Source organism: Musa acuminata, chromosome BXJ1-4 (assembly GCF_036884655.1).
Source record: "Musa acuminata AAA Group cultivar baxijiao chromosome BXJ1-4, Cavendish_Baxijiao_AAA, whole genome shotgun sequence".
NCBI lineage: Eukaryota > Viridiplantae > Streptophyta > Magnoliopsida > Zingiberales > Musaceae > Musa > Musa acuminata.
In genome coordinates this window covers 7,042,245-7,065,948 of record NC_088330.1, presented here as the reverse complement: position 1 = coordinate 7,065,948, position 23,704 = coordinate 7,042,245, and the positions used below count along the sequence as shown (strand labels likewise).

The 23,704-nt window shown below is 44.9% G+C and overlaps 2 protein-coding genes, 1 long non-coding RNA gene and 1 pseudogene across 3 annotated transcripts; 1 reads left to right on the top strand and 3 right to left on the bottom strand.

The window, feature by feature from the left end:
- Nucleotides 1–3,721: 3,721 nt before the first annotated feature.
- On the bottom strand, nucleotides 3,722–5,301 carry LOC135672044 (uncharacterized; annotated as a pseudogene).
- A 4,099-nt stretch (nucleotides 5,302–9,400) lies between these two features.
- Nucleotides 9,401–11,150, top strand: LOC135644490 (3-ketoacyl-CoA synthase 4-like). The gene has a single exon (XM_065162093.1). The coding sequence runs from the start codon at nucleotides 9,491–9,493 to the stop codon at nucleotides 10,943–10,945; it is 1,455 nt and encodes a 484-aa protein (XP_065018165.1). The 5' UTR covers nucleotides 9,401–9,490; the 3' UTR covers nucleotides 10,946–11,150.
- A 2,274-nt stretch (nucleotides 11,151–13,424) lies between these two features.
- Nucleotides 13,425–14,535, bottom strand: LOC108952604 (uncharacterized). Its single transcript, XR_010512962.1, has 3 exons — nucleotides 14,170–14,535; nucleotides 13,920–14,069; nucleotides 13,425–13,811 (listed from the first exon to the last, which is right to left on the bottom strand). It is a non-coding gene; the product is annotated as an uncharacterized LOC108952604 (long non-coding RNA).
- A 6,240-nt stretch (nucleotides 14,536–20,775) lies between these two features.
- On the bottom strand, nucleotides 20,776–23,175 carry LOC103981622 (formin-like protein 20). The gene has a single exon (XM_009398368.3). It carries the CDS (start codon nucleotides 22,881–22,883, stop codon nucleotides 21,135–21,137), a length of 1,749 nt encoding a protein of 582 aa, XP_009396643.2. The 5' UTR covers nucleotides 22,884–23,175; the 3' UTR covers nucleotides 20,776–21,134.
- Between the last annotated feature and the right edge of the window lie 529 nt (nucleotides 23,176–23,704).

Below are 23,704 nucleotides of genomic sequence, written 5' to 3'. Positions count from 1 at the left end.
TGATGCAGATGCTCGCTCCAGTCATTTCTCAGATCGTGCGGCTAGCGACGTGACCGATCAACCCGACTTGGCAACAGCCGAGCAGGGAGTAGGTCGGGACCGGAGAAGCCCGAGAGCAAGCAACGGACCCGAGAGGCCTGCCCAAACAGAGCATACCCGCACCCTATCGAATCACACCGTCCCGCTCCGAGCCTGACACCATATCGTCCGACTCGATGGACGACTCGCTTAGGGCCCAGTTGTCCCGAGTCAACCAGCGTCTGGATGTGTTCCAGCGTGAGTTTCAAAAATCATGGGGCGAGTCCAACGAAGACGGCTCGGGCGGGTCCCCTTTCACTCAAGAAATATAGGGCAAGCTTGTACCCCTCAACTTCATGCTACCCGCATTGGAGACGTACGATGGCGGCTCAGACCCCGCGGAGCATGTCGCCGCGTTTCGGGCTCAGATGGCCCTCTATGGCACCCCCGATGCATTGATATGTCGAGCATTCCCGACCACTCTAAGGGGATCAGCACGAGCATGGTTCAACCAGCTACGCATGCTCTCAGTCTCATCCTTCGACCAGCTCGCAAAGGAGTTCGAGCAAAACTTCCTCGCTAGCGTTCGACCCAAGCCTTCCATCACCACCCTGCTGGCGTTATCTCATTACGAGGGCGAATCACTCTCCCAATTCATGGCGCGCTTTGCCACGGAAATCCTGGGATTCTCGGATGCTCACCCTTCTGTAACCATGCAGGCATTCCTGAGGGGCTTGAGGCCCTCGAGGCTCTTTTGGTCACTCATCGAGAAGCCACCCATGACTATCCCCGAGATGCTCCAGTGTGCCAATCAGTACATCACCGCTGAAGCCCTAATGGTGAGGAGGCGTGAGGACAACAAGAGGCCAAGGATGGAGCAAATCCGAGGAGCGGCTCCAGCGCCCCCATCGTAAGCTCGCAGGAGGCCCGATCGGTCCAAGTCTGAACCTGCGTGGCCCCAGTTAGCATGCCACATGGCGCAATGGCACCGCTCATGACAAAGGGTCTCCCGCCAGCAGACCTAAGCCCGAGATCAATTACTCGACCAAGGGACCGGTCTCCTCTCGAGCCACACAGCTCGGTCCCCTGACCAACTACTGGGCATTATCATCCTACCATGATACCTTCCCTAGAGGACTGGCCGCCTCGCCAGCCCAACTCCTACCCGAGTTGCTCTAGATCGGTTCCCAACTTCGACCCACCGGCCCTAAAACCCAAGCCCGAGCCGCTCCAGGTCGGTTCCCGACTTGCGGCTCGCCGGCCCAACTCCTACCCGGGTCGCTCTAGATCGATTCCCGACTTCGACTCACCAGCCCTAAAACCCGAGTCCGAGTCGCTCCAGATCGGTTCCCGACTTGCGGCTCGCCGGCCCAACTCCTGCCCGGGTCGCTCTAGATCGGCTCCTGACTTGCGACCCGCCAGCATAGCTCTTGCTCGAGCCGCTCTAGATCAGTTCCTGACTTGCAGCTTGCCGGCCCAACTCCTGCCCGAGTCGCTCCAGATTGGCTTCCGACTTGCGACCCGCCGGCATAGCTCTTTCCCGAGTCGCTCCAGATCGGTTCCCGACTTGTGGCTTGCCGACCCAACTCTTGCCCGGGTCGCTCTAAATCGGTTCTCGACTTTGACATGCCGGCCCCAAAACCCAAGCCCGAGCCACTCCAGGTCAGTTCCCGACTTGCGGCTCGCCAGCCCAACTCCTGCTCGGGTCGCTCCAGATCGGCTCCCGACTTGTGACCCGTCGACACAGCTCTTGCCCATGCCGCTCCAGATCGGTTCCCAACTTGCGGCTTGCCAGCCCAACTCCTGCCCGGGTCGCTCCAAATCGTTCCCGACTTGCGACCCGCCAACACAGCTCTTGCCCGAGCTGCTCCAGATCAGTTTCCGACTTGTGGCTCGTCAGCCCAACTCCTACCCGAGTCACTATAGATCGCTCCCGACTTGTGACCCGCCCGCACAACTCTTGCACGAGCCGCTCCAGATTGGTTCCTGACTTGCGGCTCGTCGGCCCATCTCCTACCCAGGTCGCTCCAGATCGCTCCTAACTTGTGACCCATCGGCATCGAAACCTGAGCCCAGACTCAGTCACTTGGCCCGCAGGACCAACCTTCAGACTGAGCCACGCCTCGCGGCCAATCTAACGCCTGAGTCGCATCTCGGCCAAATCCGGCTCTTGCCCGAATCGCTCCAGATCACTCTCGATAGGTGACCTACTGCCCGAGTCACACCTCGCCGGCCTAGTCCGTTGTCTGACTCGCTCCATCGCGATCCACGATTTGCGACTTGCTCCATCGCGATCCACGACTTGCGACTCGCTCCATCGCAATCCACGACTTGCGACTCGCCGGCTCAACTTCTCACTTGAGTCACTCCATGTCAATCCCCGACTTACGACTCATTGGCTCAGCTTCTTACCCGAGTCGCTCCAGATCGGTCCCTGACTTGTGACTCGCCGGCACTAAACCTGAGCCCGAGGTCAATCGCTTGGTCCACAGGTTCAATCCTTGCCCGAGTCACATCTTGGCCAAATCCAGCTCTTGCCCGGATCGCTCCAGATCGCTCTCGACAGGCGACCTAACGCCCGAGTCACACCTCGCGACCGATTCGATGCCCAAGCCGCATCTCAAACAACCTAACGTCTGAGCCACACATCTCGGCAAATCCACCGCCCGAGTCGCATCTCGGCCAAATCCGTTGTCCGAGCCACACATCTCGACAAATCTAATGCCCGAGTCGCATCTCGCCCAAATCCAGCATCCGAGCCACGCACATCGGCCATCTAACGCCCGAGCCATGCCTCAGCGTACCTCGGCCAATCCAACGCCTGAGCCACACCTTAGTCGCATCTCGGCAACCGTAACTCCGGGCCTGCCAAACCCGTTATCCGACCTACGACACGTTGGTTTTGCCTCGCTAGGCCCCTACCGTTCGATCAGTAAGGTTAGTCCTGCCTAAATCACGGGGCACCGCCCCTCTAAAACGCCCCCAACTAGTCAATTCCAACCTCGCTGCGCAGGTCTTGCCTCGTCGATTTCGACGCTTCAATTTCGCCTCACCAGGCCCCCATCGATCGATCAGCAGGATCAGTCCCCGAATCATGGGGCACCGCCCCTCTAAATCATCCCCCGACATATCAATCCAGCTTCCCCGCATGAGTAGCCAACACAATCGCATCATTCGGACCCAAGCATGCCTCCCGGCCCAAGACATGTTATAGTCCGATGCTATCGGGCACAGTCAGAATCCGTACTAAGACACTGCTCGACACGTCATATCTCGGGAATCCCGAGGCAGAGCCGCTCCCGAGACATACCAAGTCAGAATCCGTACCAAGGCACTGTTTGACATGTCTACTACGCCAACCCATGTACGACCGACCCACGTGCAGTACTATAAAGACCTCTAGCTAGCATCTGGGAGAATGGGGGCAAAAGATCAATTGATCACTCCACTGACTTGCTCGTCGGAGGGACCTCGTCGGGTGATCCCGACGAGGGCCATTTTTGCAGGAAAACCCGGCCACCTCACAAAGGCGAGCTGTCAGCCACCCTGGAGAAGGAGAGACATAGCTCGGCATATACGGGGCCTGGATCGGCACATAAGGAACGCTGATCAATACCCCGTCGCAAGGGCCCGATCGACCTCGGCATCCAGTTCAGCCGACAGAAGACTTCCGACATTGACCCGTGGACCAGGCCGTGCTAACTCACCAGCCACGACACATCTGTTCACCGACTCCTTGCTCCCTTGCAATAGCCACGGCGGACCATGACCTCATCAGGCCCTAGAACCGATCAAATGTCACGTCCAGCACCACCATATCCAGAATAATTGGATTCCCTTCGCCTCCGATCCCTACGCTCTCGGAGAGAAAGGGGAGGTTCTGGTAGCCATCGATGACGTACCGAGCTCTAGGATCCGAACGAGGAAGTGTGGTATCAAGGAAGCGTTTTGCGGTGTCCTCTGAGGTGCTCATCCGATAGTTGTATCCCCACACAGCAATCACTCCTCCGGGATTTCTTAGTACACCTTTAACCACGGAGTAAAATCTGGGAAGGTTGAACCAATGGATGACCTGCGCCACTGTCACCAAATCAATCGACACCAATTCATCGTTCGAAGTGGAGAGGGGCATGTGGATGTAGCGGAATTTGGGGTCTCGGGTGCCATGTTTCAGCTGAGCCTCACTCATGTCCGTTGCCATCACCTGCTCATAGTGATCCACCGCCCGCAATACATGTATTCATATGTAATCAGTACGGGGAATCGATGGAGGATGATAGGGCACAATTTGATAGCAAGCCTCCTGATACCTGACTGCAGCCACCACAGTGCTAACGAAAAGTTTCAAAGTCGATGTGGCACATCACGTTAGTACAACATCGTCCCGCGAAGAGTGGAACGACGTCCCTCGGGTATGACGGTGGTGTCGCTCGTGTACAACGCCATCTCGCGAAGAGCGGAACAGCGTCGCTCAGGCATGACGGTGGCATCGCTCGGGTACGACATCATCCCACAAATAGAAGAATGGTGCCGCTCAGGTGTGACAACGTCATCGCTCGGGTACAACATCGTCCTCGCAAAGAATGGAACGGCACCACTCGAGTACGCCTCTACCCTGCAAAGGCAGGAACAGCTCCGCTCAGGTGTGACGCTGCGTAGGACAACTGGTGTCAGCGTGAAAGGTATGAGTTCGTCGCTTAAGAGGGCGGCGACCATTAAGAGGTTGGTAACAACCAACCCCCGCGGGTAGGCATAAAAGCCTAATGCCTGGCCAACATGGGAGAGGATTTTTCACTCACACATTCTACTCTCACTCATTCAACAGAAAGCTAACTGAAACATCGAAGGGGTCGGATCGAAAAATTTTCTTTCCGACCTCGGCCTATGTGCAGGAGTCCAACGATAGAAAGGGTGACCCTCATGAGACAAGGTTTCAACCCAACTTGACGCACAAACGAAAACGCAGATGACCCTGCGCATCGAGGACCCCAAGATAAAGGGCTGCACCAGACGAGACGGCTGAAGCCAGTTTTTGAGACCCGAGTGCTAGTCAAGGCGACCCTGCGCCGGCCACGGTGTAATGAGACCCTATCAGAGGAGATAGTAGGGAGAGAGGGGAAGGTGGGACTTCACACTGATAGTGGCTTGGTCGTTGCCGGTGCCAACGTCCTATGCCAATTTGTGATTGGATGTGAAGGATGCAAGCTTGGAGAACCAGTCCTCAGGATACATGGGCCTCGCCTCCGCATAGATGGTCGCTTGCTTTACGAACAACCTCACCATTTTTCCGAACACCTCTCTCTCGCTCTCTCTTGCTCTCGTTCCGTCTAATTATATAGTATCTCATATTATTATACTTTTTAATATCTTGATCCATATATTTAAAAAAAATTATATTAATATTTTTATAATTATAAAAAAAATATTTAATTTTATTTATCCTAATGTTATTGATTTTACCGACGAAAGATATAACACATAACAATACGTGCATAATTATTGATTTTACTAATGAAAAAAAATATTATTTCATATAGGTGAAAGAATAGAGCCATTGGCTTAGGCAACTAATAGAGTCGATACTGCTACTTGTGAAGGATAGTGAGATCGAGTTATACGTCCTCTTTGTGGTGGATGTTGAGGATGAGGATGAGTGGATATATCCCATTAGTCTCACATCGAAAGTGAGCAATGTGTATGATTGACTTATATGGGTATGATGAATGTATTATGTTAACTCCTACTTAAGTATTTTGATCCGTGATTGAAGGTTGCAAATCGGATCATTCATAGCTTGCTATCCCGAAGCTGGAGTAGTTTACCGCCCACAATGCTAGATATAAAACACCGATCAAGGTAGAGTTAAAAGCAAACACCGCCATAAGGGCGGAGAAGGCATAGGTAGTCAGTGACGTGTGCAACCTACTCCACTTTTGCACTTAAGCAAATGGTCTCATTCTTTCACTTACTGAAAATGATTATTTTGTCATGGGTAAAATTAATAATTTGTATCTTTTGTTAATTAAATCGATGACGTTAAGATAAGTAAGATTAAAATTTGTACTTTTATAATTATAATGATATAAATATAAAATTTTTAAATCTAAGGATTAAAATATTAAAAAGTCTAATCGTAAGAGATAATTTGTAATTATTGTGTGATCGTGATGGTCAAGAGTAAAACAATGCTCGCGTTGACTCTTGCGAAATCACTGCAACAGCATGATGGCAGCGCTTACCTCATCTAAGTGGTGTCTATTAATTAACATGGGATGATTTAGACTACTGGACAAGTCTTCAACCCAATAGTGAATGTAAATTGATCAACGTAATATGAGTCCCCTGATTATAGATAAAAATATGTAATTTAATTCAGATTTGAATACACATATCCATTGTAATTTGCATGTAAAACGTGCAAGCAAATTTAAAGCTCTTCGTAAAAGAAAGGGCGGAAATAGGAACCTGTCCCTTTCTTATCACTGTAACTCGAGCTCCCTGGTCAATAATTTCTGGACATCACATTAACTGCATGCAATCAAACTACAAAGTCCACTTTCCAAGAAGACTGTCCGTTCTCTTCTCCAAAAGGTGGTGAACGTATAGTTTAAGCAAACGCAATTATAATGGCTTTTCTTTGTTGCAGACGAGTAATATACCAATACTTCGTCTAAGAAAGCACCAGGAAACCACCTCATTTAAAAGATCACATTGCGTTGTCTACAGAAAGAGACAGGTTAATATCAACTTGTGTGATGTCCGTCACCTAAGAGAATTTGACATCGATTTGATTTTTTGGATCTGTTAATATTAATCGGTTCTTGACTTTCTGCCACCGATTTTGAGTCTCTACCAACTGCTAAAGAGACGGGGCAAATAATGTCCTACTGGTGCACGGAGGCGAGCCAAGCCTACACACTGCTCGAGCCATTCATACGGTGCAATCACGAAAATATCGGTGCGGGCCACGCTTCTTTGATGAGATATGGATGGTCTCGAGTACGTTTGGCATCCGTGGAAATGGAGGCAGAAACCATGATACGTACGTAACCGAGCTTCGTTTTCTGTCACAAGAAATTTCTCTGGATAACAAAGAAAGAAACCCATGGTTCAATAATGCTTTCTTACTTTCTTAAACAGAGAAAAAGATAGAGGTTGACTGCGGCTTGGCGATCACGGCATCGATATCCCAGGCCACGTCGGAGGTGGTCAGCGAGCGACTCTCTGGTGCGGCTGGAGTTGGACCCGCCCACCCGCCTCCTTCGTTAACATCCCCTCACTTTCATTGTTATTATGAGTCTCTCTGGATTGGGTTGTGCCGTGTGCTGTTCCGTTGAATGGTCCGCAGCCAGTCGATAGTAGCCAATTTAAAGCTAACATCCACCCAACTGCAATAGCTATCACGTAAGCGCTCACAACGTCTCCCGGCCTTGTATTGACCTTTTCTTTCAGAAAGCGAGCGAATGATAGAGTGATTACCCCACCATTCTAATGAGGAGAATATATATATATATATATATATATATATATATATATATATATATATATATATATATATATATATATATATATATATATATATATATTTGTCCCGTTTGTTGTATGGACTTGTATATACGTCATTGACTTTAATTTCTCACAAGGGTGTTGCTTATGATCTGTAGCTCTCCACGCCCAAGAATATAGTTGGTGAGTATGTGGGTTGATCCAACAGTGATACATTAATATTCCCAGTCATACTTGACGCTTGTGAGTTAGCGTTAGGAAGTACTTCGTTAACACCACGTACCTTGGACGCTGGGCGAAGTACGCCCTTCGTGGAATAACAACACCAGGCCTGAGCAATTAATTATTCATGTTGGATCCGGTTCAAAATCTTACAATTTTCCAAATCGAACCGTAAGTAGGAACAGGAGCCATGCTGAGGTTGATGATACGGTGAGCACTACTAAATCTATTAGTCTTATGAATCCGGCAATGCACATTCGATATCAAAAGCTAACGAGACAAACAGTGGACAACATTCGACAGCCTTTATTGTGCAGCTAACCCATCCGAACCAAGTTTCTAACTTGCGTGTTTAGCTGAAGCTTTCATTGAGTGTTATTATGGTTTGTTGTACTTACTCGGTTGACCAATGAATAGTTCCGCGACCTGTCTTAGCTACCCCATGTCTAAGCGGAGTAGCAATCAACGTAAGCATTTCCTAACCTGACAAGGCTGGTGGGGAGCTCCGAATATGGAAGGATGGCACCTGCTTGGTGAAGAGTCTATACATCTCTAATAACCAATAAATGCATGCCTACTTTGATTGAATCCAGTGTTCGTGTAAGCTATGTTTAAAAGGTAGAGTTGCGGCAGTGTATCCAATGGAGCATATATTTTTCAGTCGGATTTCTCGGGTCCAAACGTCTTGCAACAGTAATCCATCGAGTATGTCTTTTCTGTTTTCGGTAAGGGAAACAATCGCACGATCGCATTGATGACGCACGCCTTCCGCAACAGACGTGTTCAATCGAATCGAGATGTAGGGGCGCAGTGACATGAGAAGATTCTTCTTATCTACTACATATACGCATGCGTGTTAGCGGATCTTCATAACTTGCTTGTCCGACCCGATAATTCACCAATTGTGAGCCTTGGGGTGGTCGGTCAGCTTTGGCTCTTCCATCGACGCCCGACAAATTCGATACCTACCGCATGTTGCATCCAAATCCGATAACTGGCAGGTTCGGGTTCGCATTTTTGGATCTTACAAACTGTTATCAACCGAAGCAATCCGCCTCCACCGGCAAAGGCAGGGAAGCTGCTTTTGACTCGCCCGAGAATGTGATGTGAAGCCCATTGTGCATGAACTGGATCACAGCTCACCCAACATGAGGACGTGGGGCCCGTGTGTTTTCCAAGGTTAAATTGTCGTCTAGCACGAGAAAGGAGACAATCTGGAGACGCGAAACATTAGCATTTCACAGGCATAGCAGTCCCCTTATCTCCGAGTGCCTATATTTTAATTTGTATGGAAAATCCCATTCTATTCGATCATGCATGCGCAAAGAGATCATGTTCCACCCAGATAGACCAACAAATTAAAGATCTGTGATTGAAACGTCAAGATTGCATGACAACAACACGCCGAGCAGGAGCTCTCTTTCCGACGCGCCAGCTCCGAGTCCCGTCGCCACACATGAATCGTCTCGCCAGTCTTTGCCAAGCCGTCTCGCTCCCAACGCTCTCCAACTCCATTTAATTCCACCATCTACATTTGCCCTGCCCCATTCATTAGAGAGTCTTCCGAGTTGGTTGATGGATTTATGAACTGTAAGTCGTCGATGCTTATGTGATATATCCCCCGAGTAGAAACTTGAGAAGTCGCCTATATATACCCTTCTTTCTCTTGTTCTTCCCTTGCATCTCCAAGTCTTTCACCGACGTGAATCGGGAAGAACACAAGACCGAAAGAGAGCAAGCCTTGATGGGATCCAAAACCCGGCTTCTGTCCCTCCTCACCCCAATCCAACTCCTGCAGGCTTTCTTCTGTATTCTTTTAGCTCTCACACTCGCCCTCCATGCCATACTCTCTTCCACCTCCACCCTTCTACTTGACCACAACATCAGACTCGTCCTCTCGCAACATAGGATTGCACTCTTCTCCCTTCTATGGTGCACCTTGGTCGCTCTCCTCACCTACCTCTCCACGCGGCCTCGACCGGTCCTCCTCCTCGACTATGCTTGTTTCCGCCCCGACACGGATCGCAAATGCAGTTACGAGACGTGCGAGTACTTCGTCCGCCGCAGCCGCCGCTACAACGACGTCAGCGAGCAGTTCATGAGGGGGATCTACCACAAGTCTGGCCTCGGCGACGAGACCTATGTGCCGTCTTTCATCTTCCAGAACGACTACGAAGCCAAGCTGCAGTCGGCGCTCGAAGAAGCCGAGGAGGGCATGAAGGCCGCCGTCGACGCCCTTCTCGCGAAAACCAACGTCCCGGCCTCCGCTATCGACCTCCTCATCGCGACTTGTGGCATGTTCGCTCCGTGCCCCTCACTGACGTCCCTTCTCGTTCACCATTACCGCCTCCCGGAGTCGACCACGACCTACAACCTCAGCGGCATGGGGTGCAGCTCCGGCGCGGGGGCCATCGACCTCGCGGCAAGAATACTAAAAAGTTCACGTAAAATTCGCTATGCGCTCGTCGTGATCACCGAGAGCATAAGCCTCAACTGGTACTTCGGAGATAACCGCTCCATGCTGGTGACCAACTGCATCTTCCGCGTCGGCACCGCCGCGGTCCTCATCACCAACGACCCAGCCAAGCGTGATGTCGCCAAGATGGAGTTCCTCCACTCCCTCCGCACGCACCACGGCGCGGACGACGCCTCCTACCGTGCCGCCTACCAAGAGGAGGACGATGCCGGCACCGTGGGCGTCGCGCTAAAGAAGGATCTTATCCGTGTGGCCGGCGAGGGTCTGCGCGCCCACATACGGCTCCTGGCGCCCAGGGCACTGCCGTGGTCCCAGCTGATACAATATGCCTATCACGTGGTGAGGGGGTGGGTGAGGAAAGGCGACCAGAAGCGGAAGGTGCCGGATTTCACGACGGCGTTCGAGCACATGTGCGTGCACACGGGAGGGAAGGCGGTGATCGAGTCGGTGGGCCGGCTGATGCAGCTCGACGACAGCGTGACGGAGCCGGCGCGGATGTGCCTGCACCGCTTCGGGAACACGTCGAGCAGCTTGGTGTTCTACGAGTTGGCCTACTTTGATGCCAAGGGACGTATAAAGAGCGGGGACAAAATATGGATGCTGGCATTCGGGACGGGGTTCAAAGTCTGCAGCCTGGTGTGGAGGGCGCTCAGGGACTCTGTGATGGAGCCAGACAACCCATGGAAGGATTGCATCCACAGGTACCCCATGAAGACGTGGTAATAAATAATCAGTCAAATGCATCCATGGGTGACTGTGCGTAAAGTTGAAACGTGAAAGCTGAGGGTGACGGTGAATAAATTGATAAGCCACCCATCTTGATTTGATTTTATCCCATCTCTAACAAGCTGGAGATGGATACAATGTCATAATCAAATTATTATATATAGCAGTATTATCATCATCAAGATATGGATAGCTTTGTTAATTCTACTGGTGTATTGGTTTATGATTGGGTTGCAGTTTTCTTCTCCCGTCATTTGTCGTGTGTTACCGTTTCAGTTTCAGTGAGACTCAACAAATTGGCTTTTTCTTTGTGAAATATGGTTTGAATAGAATTAGTCAACTTTACTATCATTTTTTTACGAAGTTTTAATTGGTCAAGAGGTTACTGTTATTCGCAGCAGTCAGTCTTTTCTGAATGGTTGTAGCATGCAGTCGCTTGCAGCGGGAGAAACATCATTGACCGCACGCTAATCGACGACGAATACTTAATATTCTCGACATAAAACGTACGAGTAACGTCGGTTCACGCCAGCGGCTATGTGCATAAATTCTGCATTATGTTCTGTGGCGTTGCAGTGCTTCTTGATTCAGTGGGCAGGACACATCACAGATATGGATGTGTTATAGTGAGTTGACGGGACGGGTATGTGTCGTTCTTCACCCATTTATATGACATGGACCGTAGCTGATTGATGGACAGCTGTCATCCGATAATTACCATTACCATTGATGGATCCACTTAACGGCGCATAATGTCGCACTTCACTGTACAATGTATAAATCAAGATGCACGAATCTTCACGTGTCTGGATGGGACACGCGGAAGGCGGTATAGAAGAAGACCGACGGTCTCTCGATGGTATAGCAATATTACTAATTACGTTATATGGGAAGAGACATCAGTCATGATCTCACCGGTGTCCGACATCACCACTCCTTATCAGATTAATTTAAACGTATTATTCAGACAAACAAGTCCAGCATATTAATTTATCATATTCTTAGTAGGTGAAAAATAATGGAAAGGCGATAAGGTTGGCGTCTACAAACAGATTTCATCCCTCTCCATTTGTATTTATACTTTTAAATTTTTAATATTTCAATGTGTCAAGGATTCAGATTCAATTGAGATTCGATCTATGATCTTATCACAAGTCTGATGCCGAGAAAGAGAGGAATTCAATGGATACTCTCACAGTATTATCCTAAGCTTTAAAAGATAATTGTAAGGGTAAGAAAAACCTGAAGAATTTATAAACTATTCGTTCACATATTCCTCGACCAATGTGGAACTAAATAATCTTATCAATAATGAATATAAATAATCATCAAAATAAATCATTATTTGATCTTGAAGATCAGCATTCAATTATCCATCGAACATTATGATTATTGTATGATATCAATATGAATGTCGAGTTAGCATAGTTATAAAATAATGATATAATTAAAATATCATATCCATATAATATATGTTATTAGATTATTTATATATAAATTCTTCTCATGAAGACTAAAAACTTAGATGTGACAAATAACTCCCATCGGATATGAGATAAGGAGACATTCAAGCTATTAATTATGATGTCCGTAAAATGAGACCAGCTGGCTTCGTTTTCTGGGTTGCTTCGTTCGAGAGTGAGACCAGAGAATACTATGTAAGTTTAGGAACTGACTACCATTAACAAATGAATTGATAGGCAACTCCAAATTTGGGGGACTGAGGGTAAGAGAACTGACATAGAACTGACTATGTGAAAATGTTGGCTGTACCGCACCAAGACAATGATATGTTGGAGCAGTTGAAAACATATATTCGACGACTAAAAATAATCCCCACTGACTGAATAAATAAATAATCTCACTCGCAGTTTTCATGTAGACAAGTGAATTATATATGTATATATATATATATATTGATTTATCAATATGATTATCCAATTAATCTCGAATATATAAAATTCTCTTTAGATCAGATTGATGAGATGAAACCTATGTGCTTTATCAAGATAATTTTGTAGCCCATAATCATCACTAATCCAATTAAACTTTTACACACTCTTATAATCGAGTGATACATAACTTATTCGAATTAATTTTCGATTCAAACATGATAAATATACCAAACCGATTACCTCCAAAGATAGCTGTCAATGGCTATTCGTATTTAAGTTTGACATTAGCCACTAACTTAATGCAAGCAATAGAGAGGATTTCTTTACTATTATTATTATTAGTTCTTTTCAATCTAAATCACTTTTTTCCAGAAAGGAAAGTTCTTGATATCTAAGATTTATTAATAAAAAATAAAATAAAAAAATTGATGATGGTGTCATCTAATTAATACGACAAGAACTAGTAACAAGTTTCGGATGAATCAACAAATAATCTCTTTATTCTGTTGAAGAAAATCTTCTATTTTATTATCATATGTATCATTATTTTTTGCTCACATGTTTATTGTGAGGCTAAAATATATATACTGTATGAATTTGATTGATAGGCAAAATATTTCACAAGGCGATAAGATAATAAGTGGACCACTCTTTCTAATATGTTAATCTAATTTTTTGTATAGCAACATAGAAAAAGGAATGTAAATTTGCACTAGTTTTATGACACGACGCAAATACCGCTACACCTCCAACTTCTTCAAATGGCATGGATCCTTTAATTCCCCAAGTGTTGCTAGTATTCCGTGTGAGGGAGGCCTTCCAGCCTCTGATGCAGTGTGGTTGCAGGCAGGGGTGCATGATGGTTATGAGTGCCTTCGTAGGTCGTTAACACAAACCTCGAGTCTTCTCGCTCTCTCTCCACTGTCTTCTTCACGTTGCATCCTACGGTCGAGCAGCGGTAGTAGTTCCTGTCACGATTTCATCAGCTTGCTTTTCCAAGTAGTAGACAAGAAAGATTGCTGATGAGGAACACAAATAACGACATGCTTCGATGGAGATTTAGATAAGAGGTTTACCTCGGATTTGGGCTGTTCTTCATCTTCTTCCTCCCGTACTTCCTCCACTTGTATCCATCATCCAATACCTCAAGCTCCGACTTCGTTCTGAATGCAACTCTGCTCCCGCTGCTACTCCCCCTCAAAGAGCCCTTCGACTTGTTCTCATTTCTGCACACAGTAAGAAGACGGCGGGCGTTCTCAATAAGGATACATCATGATTCTAAAGAACCAAAGCTCGAATCATATCAAGGAGCCAAAGAAGTCTTACTTGTCATGATCCTGGAAGAACTCCGGACTCTGCTGCTGACTTGCAGGAGAGAGCACGGCATGTGCCGTCTGCGGATCTTCATCAAAAGCTAGGAAATCGTCGATAGAAGCAATTATGTTGTCAGGCTGATCATTCCCCCAAGAACTCTGCAAAAACGAAGAGGAGGAAGACATTGGCGAGGAACCCCAACTCATGCTGATTCGACTGGAGTAAGCTGACTGATTCCAACCGACGCCGGGGCAGTCTTTCTAACGAACATTGACAGCTATCATGTAGATTTCGGTGAGAAACCTTCAGCCACGACACGCTCTCCCCATACATACATTTTAAAGCTGTACTCACCCCACCTGGGGATGAAGAAGATGCCGGCCAAGGGGAAAGACTTGGCTGACTTGCGACCGTAGACTCTTCGGGGATCATTCTTACACATGTAAACGAAGAGGACATTAGTCAGCCAATGTGGTCAGGACTTGGGAGAACATTCACATGCAGCAGCCTCTCTAAGAATCATGTGAACACCTTGAAAAAGGAATAGCCACAGCCATCACATCGAGCATGGAGCAAGAATTCCACCACGGCGTTCTCTTTTCCTATGCCTTCAGTTTTACAGCCAGACTGGGATTCTTTTGCATTTCGGACTTCTATTACTTATCCGCCATCACAACTTCGGCTTTGCTGGTAGAACTCCATTCGGAAAACAGCCAAGTGATGTTGGAAAGCCGAGTTGTCCGAAATTAAAGCGTGTAGACAGGGAAGCAGAGTCTTCACATATTCCACGTGAGAAGTCAAGAGTCCCACAACATGAACGAAAGACAAGCCAACCTTGCTCGAGTCACCGACATTATTGCCAATATAATTAAGTCTAATTAAGAAGATAAAAGCATCTAAAAAGGATGATACCGATTGCTTTTCGGCTGTGTTTGAACGTCTTATGATTTATATCTAAGCTTTGGTTTCTTCTATCGCAAAAGATAAGGTCACGTCTCGCATAGTAGACCTTCGTTTACTTCACAAATTGCTGCATTGAGCTGGCAAAAATGATTGAAAAGTTGCAAGTCCAAGTCGCAATAACTTGTACAAATCAAAGACGAACATATGGCTCTAAAGAAGCAGAAGAAAGCATCATTACTTGGTGTCGAAGACTTCTTTCCTCCTCGAACCATACACCTGTATTCTGAGACACCGGTTTTGTCTAGCATTAGACTTGTAGACCCACAAATAAAAGTCCATGGAAGGTCAAGATATCTACGATATCTACGATAAGCATGTCGTCAGCTTCAACATGTATCCGCCCAAGAATATTGTTCTATGCAATTAAAGTGCTGGTTATACTTGTCTCAATTATGTTTCTTATTGAATTGCATGAAAACTTAATGGACTATATCTATGAGATTTGCATATAAGCACATGATTACAATCCTTTTTCACCTGACGTCCTGCTATGCAAGTCGCAAGTTCAATTTATAAAATTTATTATGAAAAAGATGATAATATCATTCGTTCAGATATATTTATACAGATTTAAAGAGTATGCTTAAGTCATGCATATATATCATGATAATTGATATTCAAATCATTGATTGACACTGAGGATTAAAATATATAAGGAATATAAAGTTATCATTCTATATTTATTTGTATCATGATCCCTCCCATAAGATTGATTTTTGGTCAAAAATATTAATTTTGGAATGATGTAATTGAAATACATTATTGTAAGTAAGAAGCATTGTGAGAGAGTCAACTAGTTCGTTAGAAGTATGAACGTGAGAAACACATAGTTGACATATGACAAATTAATTTATAATAAAGTAGAAGTTAATAACAATGTGTTTTATGTGAGAGTAGAACATTGAGTTGGAGCATAAGTAGGTGGTATTAACATTATCACAGTATATTGTTAGAGTAGTTTGGAGGTGATGCTAAGTTGCAGATTAGTGACTCACTTGAGTTCTATAGTGATGGCGACGATGACTTAGTAGCAGATCTTGCGATTGTATTTTATTTCTTGAAACTCCAACTAATTAAATTTATTTCAACGAAGATGATATAGGCTAATGTAGATGTTCTATCATTGGTATAACCTACCTAATCAACATTAATGAAGGCATGGAGATGAAGAGATGAGTGGTTATGAAGAAGTCTATGATTGAAAGTCTATTTAAGATATTACAAAATATGTTTTAGTATAAAATAATACATAACAGAGGATCGATGCATGCATTGTGATAATTTAAAAATTATAAATAAAATTTATGGATGTGTATGAGATAAATATTATAATGAACCGAGTAATTTTCGATATTGTGTGGGATTCGTTATAGGGCTATTATTATATAATTTGAGTGACTTGGTGGAGAAGAGTGGGGTGATAATTTCTTTCATATTCTACATATTTATCTTTCATAATAAATCTCATATATATTTATTTTAAGATAGAAAAAAATCAAAAAATATGAATATTACTTCCATCACCAAAAAATAGCTTAAGATTTTTAGGTTTTTGATGGAGAATTGATTGTCAATCACTTAAGAAATTATTTAATTTCTATAGAAGTATTGCTTATGATGATAATGTTATCCATATAAATTAGTAGACATATAGTATATGATAATGTCATCCATATAAATTAGTAGACATATAGTATATTTCTTTTATTGTCATAGGAATAAAGAGCTATATGTTAGAACCATTTCGGCACTAGAGGAGGAGATGAATTAGTATTTTTGTAAAAATTACGTCGATTCAAAAATCTCGTTCGATAAATACCATATCAGAAAGACATTTAACTTATAATAAGAATGAAAAGCATAAAATAAATATAAACCGATTTATAGTGGTTCGATCGTCGTGACCTACATCCACTCTCGATCCCTTTTCACTCGAGTCTCTTCTTTCAATGAGCGAAGATCAACTACCCTTATAACTTTTTTTTCCTTTTGACAAACTCAGGAAAAGAACCTTTACACCTCTCTTTTAGACCTCACTCCTCACTTAAAGAACTTCCAACTCTAAGAGGAAGAGACTCTAAATCTTATGAGAGATTTATAACTTTTTTTCAAAAGGATTCTTTCCCCCTTTCTCAACTCCAGTTCTTGCTGGTTCAAGTAGGAATAACTGAGGTATTTATAGACTCCAAATGACTTAAAAAAATGGAGCAAAAAAATGTCTCATCCCGAGTTTTTAGGATACTTACAATACTATCGCTATTATTGGGTGGTACCACCATCTGTCAGACTGACAACTAGTGGTACCACTGCCTGTCAGTCTGACATTGAGCAGTACTATCACCTAATCTGACATTGATATTGGGTGGACCATCGTCTAGTCTGGAAGACTTTGTTTGGGCGGTACCATCGCCCGGTCTGGCGGTACCACTACCTGACATAGTCTGGGAGATTTTGTTTAGGTAATACCACCGCCTGACCCTTTTATGAGTGATCAAATGACCTTTCAACTTAGCCCAAAATAGCCCCAACTCGAGCCCAATTGGCCCTAATTTAGTTGGCATTGTTTCACCCCAAAACGACTTAATTATAATTAAACTAACTCGATCTAAACACACAATTATAAGCATGAATCCTATGTTGTCCGATATGTTATTGGTTTATCCGACGCTTCGTTTGATCCTTCAGTGTAGTGTCCTCTCCTTTAGCGTATTGCTCAATCAACATATTGACTCCCATAATTTCTGATCTCCTTGGCGCAATGTTCAATCCTTCGGCCCGATACTTGAACTCATGGCACAAAGTCCTTCCGGCATGTCGACTATTCCTTTGGTCTGACATTTAGTCTTCTGATATGTTTCACTTCGACCCAACATTTGATTCTTCCCATTTTAATCTAATGATCTTGATCGAGGTTAGTCATGCGTCATTCAAATACACATTAGATCTTAAGTTTATTAATTAATTTTATCATCAAAATATGAGATTAATCACCATCAAATTTAGAGTTGACAAAATCGATTGATATAATAAAAAGCCAAGTTCATTTACTAGGCTCGTGAAGCTTGACTAGGTCCATAAATAACTTTTCGTAGGTTACAAATATGGTTCGGATATTAAGGTTGGATAAAGCTAAGTAATTATTACATAAAGACATCTTAAGTAAATGTCTCAAGCAAGAAAGTAATGTTAATATCTAGTTGATAAGCATGCCAACCTTAAGTGATAGTCAAACTTAAGATAAGTCAAATTATCGCCGGTTTAATAACTATACTTAAGGTCTCTATGAAATTAATATTTGATTGTTAGTAAAATCCTTTAGCTACTAAACGTGTTTTATATCAAATAATGAATCTATTTAGGTTTTACTTAATTTGAAAGATTCATTTACACCGGATAATATTTTATGTGAGGTGAGATAATACAAGGTTCCATGTGACATTATAAAGTATGGTGTCATATTCCTCATACATGACTTTGTACTAGTGTGGAGATTTTTGGGCTTGAATATATATTTTGATTTAGTAGGGTCAAGTGGAGAGCTTGTGATAGTGTGGAGACCAAAGATTTAACATAATTTAAAGATATTATTTTTAGATTATATTATTATATAATATTTAGGATCGGTGATATTATTGGGTTGTGTTGATTATATAAAAAATTGAGTAATATTAATGATGTGAGAATTGATGAATAGTTAGTAACGTATATCTAATCAAGCTGATACACTTTGAGATCACTTGGATGAGGAAAGGATAAAGACATCATTTATGGTACTGATGGTGTTACTTTATCAGACATTGCAAAGTGAGTTAGTGGATAGATGGATGAAAAAATTATAGAATAGATGAGGTGCTTTGAACTGGAGTTATATGAGAGTACAAGTCTAAAATATAACTATTGGTTGATATGGTTAGAGATGCGCTTGAGTAGGTTTGAGGTGTACTCATATGAACTTAATGATAGATAGTTGTTGTAGCGATTCGTATTACTAAAGGAGTAAAATTTTAGAAGGAAAATGATATATATATATATATATATATATATAGGGTTCAAATCTAGATTTACCATTCGAGTTTATTATAAATTTAATATTATAAAAAGAGGGATTCAAGTAGTATTTTTTATAAAAAATAATAAAATTATACCCGGGTTATGTTCGATAAAAACTCATTTGGTACTTATATTAATAGACTCAGAAGATTTATATAAAAAAATCTAATATATTTAAATATATATTTATTTTTTAATGCATATAAAGTATTTTGTTAGAAATTTTATGAAATGGTTAGGTGAAATTACGTCAGTATGCATGTGAGCGTTTGCTGAGTCAAATATTACGATGAGCAAACGTCTGATATTGAATTGATGTGCTGTAGATGAACTGTCGAGCTGACATGACATAGTGTACCGTAGATGTCACACTGATTGTCCAATCGTGTTCATCTCGATTGGCCTTTCGATCGTGAGTTTTGAGCCAAGACAATGGGGGAACTTGCAGTCATGAATTAATCGCTAACCTATTGTTTTCTCATCGGGCCATGGCCCTTGCAATCATACACATAAGCCTCGTGCAGCAGCTGCAGCTCCCCTCGAAAGGTAAGACGTAACATCACGGCGCCTGTGGATGAACGATGGATCAACTGCACTTGGGACGAACAGGTCGTCCTCCTCCCACTGCCTCGATGGTGATTGAGAGAATAAGTCCCACCCTTTTGCAGTGCCCATCCACAAGCCGCGTCTTTGTTGCTGCTGGCCACCGAGTTCAAGAACGAACCACGAATTGTATACTACTCTCTCCATGCTTCGACCGTCCGGTATCTCTCATGGCTAACGACAGAAGCTTTGGTACCAGCGAGTGATTTGTACCTATTATTATTTGTTGTCATATCAGCTCATGGCTATGATCCATCCGGTTGGTGGAGTCACTGAAAACTAGTATTTGCTCCAGCAGACAAACGTCGGATGTTATGGATGATGCCCGAGTAGCCCCCATGCAGGAGGACCTCACTTTCAGACAACTATCATCTTTTTCCCAAACTTGAAAGTATAAATGGCTGAATGATAGATAATATGCTTCTTTTGATTAGATCCAACAACTGTGAATCATCTCTCAACCATCTATCCATCTATCAATCTCATTGATGTATGCAAGAGCTAATTTAGGCAATCCGACAAACGAATTATGTCTTACCAACAAAAGGATCCAAGCAAAAAAGGGTCTGAATAGATCCTCTTTTTTTTCTTTTTTTTGCAGATTTTGTGTGAATTGATCTGACCTTAAAAAAGTCCGTCGATTACTTTGCAAACATCCATCAACTTTATTAGATTCTTTAAAATAAAAAAAAACTTTGTTCCCCACCATCAACTTTGCAAAAAGTGGAAAATAATGATGTAGTTTTTAAGTGATGCAATGATGTCGGAAAATATCTTTTTCCTAATTAATGATGTAGTTTAGTGTGTGTATATATATATATATATATCTTTGTTGAGGTATTTAAATTGGTTAGTATATTATTATATAAATAATAGGTCGTAGATTCAAATCTATTAAGTATGTTTATAATAATATTTTTTAAAAGTAAAAAAAATAAAAAAACAGGGGAGAAATATACATACGGCAGCAATTCCATAGAATTATATAATAAAGCAAATGTGTCGTGACAACTAAACACTTTATTTTCGATACAATCGAATCAAATCAAGCGTGCAGAAGCCCGCCAACAAAAACACAGGCACAGGCTTTTCTTTCTCTCACTCTTTCTTTATTTTGATCACTCTTCGTTCACAATGTACTATATAGTTTACCAATACATACAAATCGAACGAAACCCACAGATCGAGCTTCCACTGTTCTCGCTTGCTTCTCCATAAACAAAATAAATCACATCCAAGAATTCTTGTAATAATAATATCCATCAGACAAAAAAAAAAGGTTAAAGAATGAGATAAGATTTTGATGGTAAAAGATTCGATTTTGGTCCTTCCGGTGGTGGCAGCCGGAGCGGCACCGACGCTTAGCTTGAGATGAGGCAATCATCATCATCATCATCATCGAAGAGGCTTCCGATCACCATGAACTCCTCTTCTTGCTGTTGCTGCTCCTGCTGCTGGTGCTTCTCCCGGATGGAGTTCAGCTTCTCGAGCTTCAGACCCGCGCGGAATCGGGCAATGAAAAGGTCCGCCTTGTTGTTGACGTCGGGGCTCGGGCAGAACACCGCCGTCCCCTCCACCGCTCCTCTTTCCCCGACGGTCGCGTTGGCTCCTCCGAATCTCTTGCTTTTGCTCTTTGCCACCTCCTCTTGAGAAACAGATGCCGCAGCCGGCGGCGGTGGCGGTGGCGACGGTGGTGGATTTAAGGGAGATGGAGGAGGGAATGGGAAGTCAGAATGGTTGCATGTTGCTTTCTTTTTGTAGAGGTTACCCCGTGGAGCAGGAGGAGGCGGTGGGGGAGGCAATAACACTTGCTTTTCGGATCGTCGGGTTGGTGGAGGAGGTGGTGGCGAGGGAGGTGAAGAGGTTTGTTTCTTGGAACGTCGGGTTGAAGAAAGGGGTGGTGGTGGCGGAGGAGGAGGAGGCGGAGGAGATGCCGAGAGGGAGTGGATCCTTCGGTTCTTGCTTTTCTTGTGAGAAAAAAGACTGTGAAAGACAGAAGAAGACGGAGGTGGCGGCGGCGGCGGCGGAGGTGGCGGAGAAGAGGAAGTCTCGAAGTAAAGCGAAATGTCGCTATGGTTCCTCTTTGTCTTGCTCCCTTTCTTCTTCTTCTTCTGGTAGAATGAAGCGATAGCGGCGGCGATGTCCTTTGCTCCTCCTCCGTTCTTCTTTTTATGGCTATTCTTCTCGTGAGAAGGTGGAGGCGGCAGCGGTGGCGGGGGTGGTGGAGGCGCCCGAGGTGGCCGGTTGGACCTCTGTGGTCCCAAGCTCCAATCTTGCTCCACCTCCCAATTCGGAAGATCCTCGAGGGACCTCCTTCTCCGATGCCGCGTTTCATGGTTCGTGTCTCGCTCCACCTCCCTCGCCGGAAGCTTCTCGAGGCTCCTGCCTCTCCGAAGCCGATGCCGCGTTTGCGCTGTCGGCGGCGGAGACTGCGGCTGGGGCTTTCCGGATTCAAAGATCGCATCTTTTTCTGCCACACTCTCCGGAAGCTTGTGCATGCTCCTCCTCCTCGGCAGCCGCTGTGCCGCAGCCAGCGGCGGCGGACTCGGCGGAGATCTCAATCCCGGCGAAGGGCTCCGCCGGATAACAAACGTATCCACCGGAATGGTCTTGGCCTCCTGCTCCCGGAAGCTATGCCTTTCCCAACCGCGCGAGTCCGGCTTCCGACGATAAAGCTGGATGTCATCGTAGCACCGCCACCCTTCAGCGACCGAGGGGCCGCCCCACGCCGCCTCCTGCCTCAGGTCCGGGTAGGAGCTGCTGTTCCTCATCCGACGAATCCCCGCCGCATGGTCCGCCGCAGCGGGATCAGGGTAGCTCACCTGGGCCGCTTGGTTGGTGAACCACTGGTTAGGGGAGGAGGCAGAGGGGGTACTGTCGGCATCATCACCGGCATTCCAGCGGCCGAGGACGCCGCACAGGATGGCGAAGAGGACGAGGACGAAGTTGACGGTATCCCAACCGCTCTTGATGGCCGTCGGTCGGAAGCCACGAAACGAGGCAGAGAGGAAGGAAGGCAGGAAGAGAAGAATGAAGATGGCGAGCAACACTAGCAAACCCCATGGCGGAATCCCAGAGGAGGAAGAAGACTCATCTCTTTCTCTTCCCATCGCTATAAATCTGTAGACAGCTCAAATTGGCTCCTTTTGCTCTGATGCAAAGCTTTGTTCCTGGTGGGTCTTGGCTTTCTTGATGCTCCTCTGCTTTCTCTGTTCTCGTATCACGGGCACTTGGGATAACCAGTGGGGAGAGGCTGCCCTGTGATGTATCTTAAGGTTAAAGCAGATGCTGCCGATTACGAACTCTTCTACAGCTGTTCGTCCCCAACACAGTCTTAGTAGTAGCCAACTGTTCCATTGTTTATCTGCCAAAGCGAAGCAAGTTCGAGTAATCATTAACTATTGGACCCATAATTAGTCCTCGGTCTTCACCTAATGCACTCTCTCTCATCGAGAGTATCTCGTAGATCGATTGGAATGTCTGTGTAATTATGAAATCATGGTGGCAGAGTCGATTGTCATTTGTAATAATGTCTCGGATCTCGGCGACTTGGACACGAAGATGAAGTATGCTTTCGACTAGTGATGGTACAACCACACCAAGCCGATGATCTACTTTTCCGCTCTCGAGATTTCCCTATAGATCAACAGTAGCTTTAAAAGAGACACGCCAAAAGCGTGCTGCTGTAACGTGAATGAATGGAAGGAGCAGAAGGGGACCGGTGAGGGCGACAGGATTCAAACACGACTGCGGACGCAGCGGAATGAGCGCGTGACGTTCACGAAAACCAGTAGACGGAGCAGACCGACGATCCAATGTGCGAGAAGCAATTCTAAATGTGGTGTTGGCTTCGACGTAGAAGCCTCATGGAATCATACGGTTCAGCGCGCACCGAAACAGTATTCTCGATCGGTGGGGTAGCAGTGGCTTA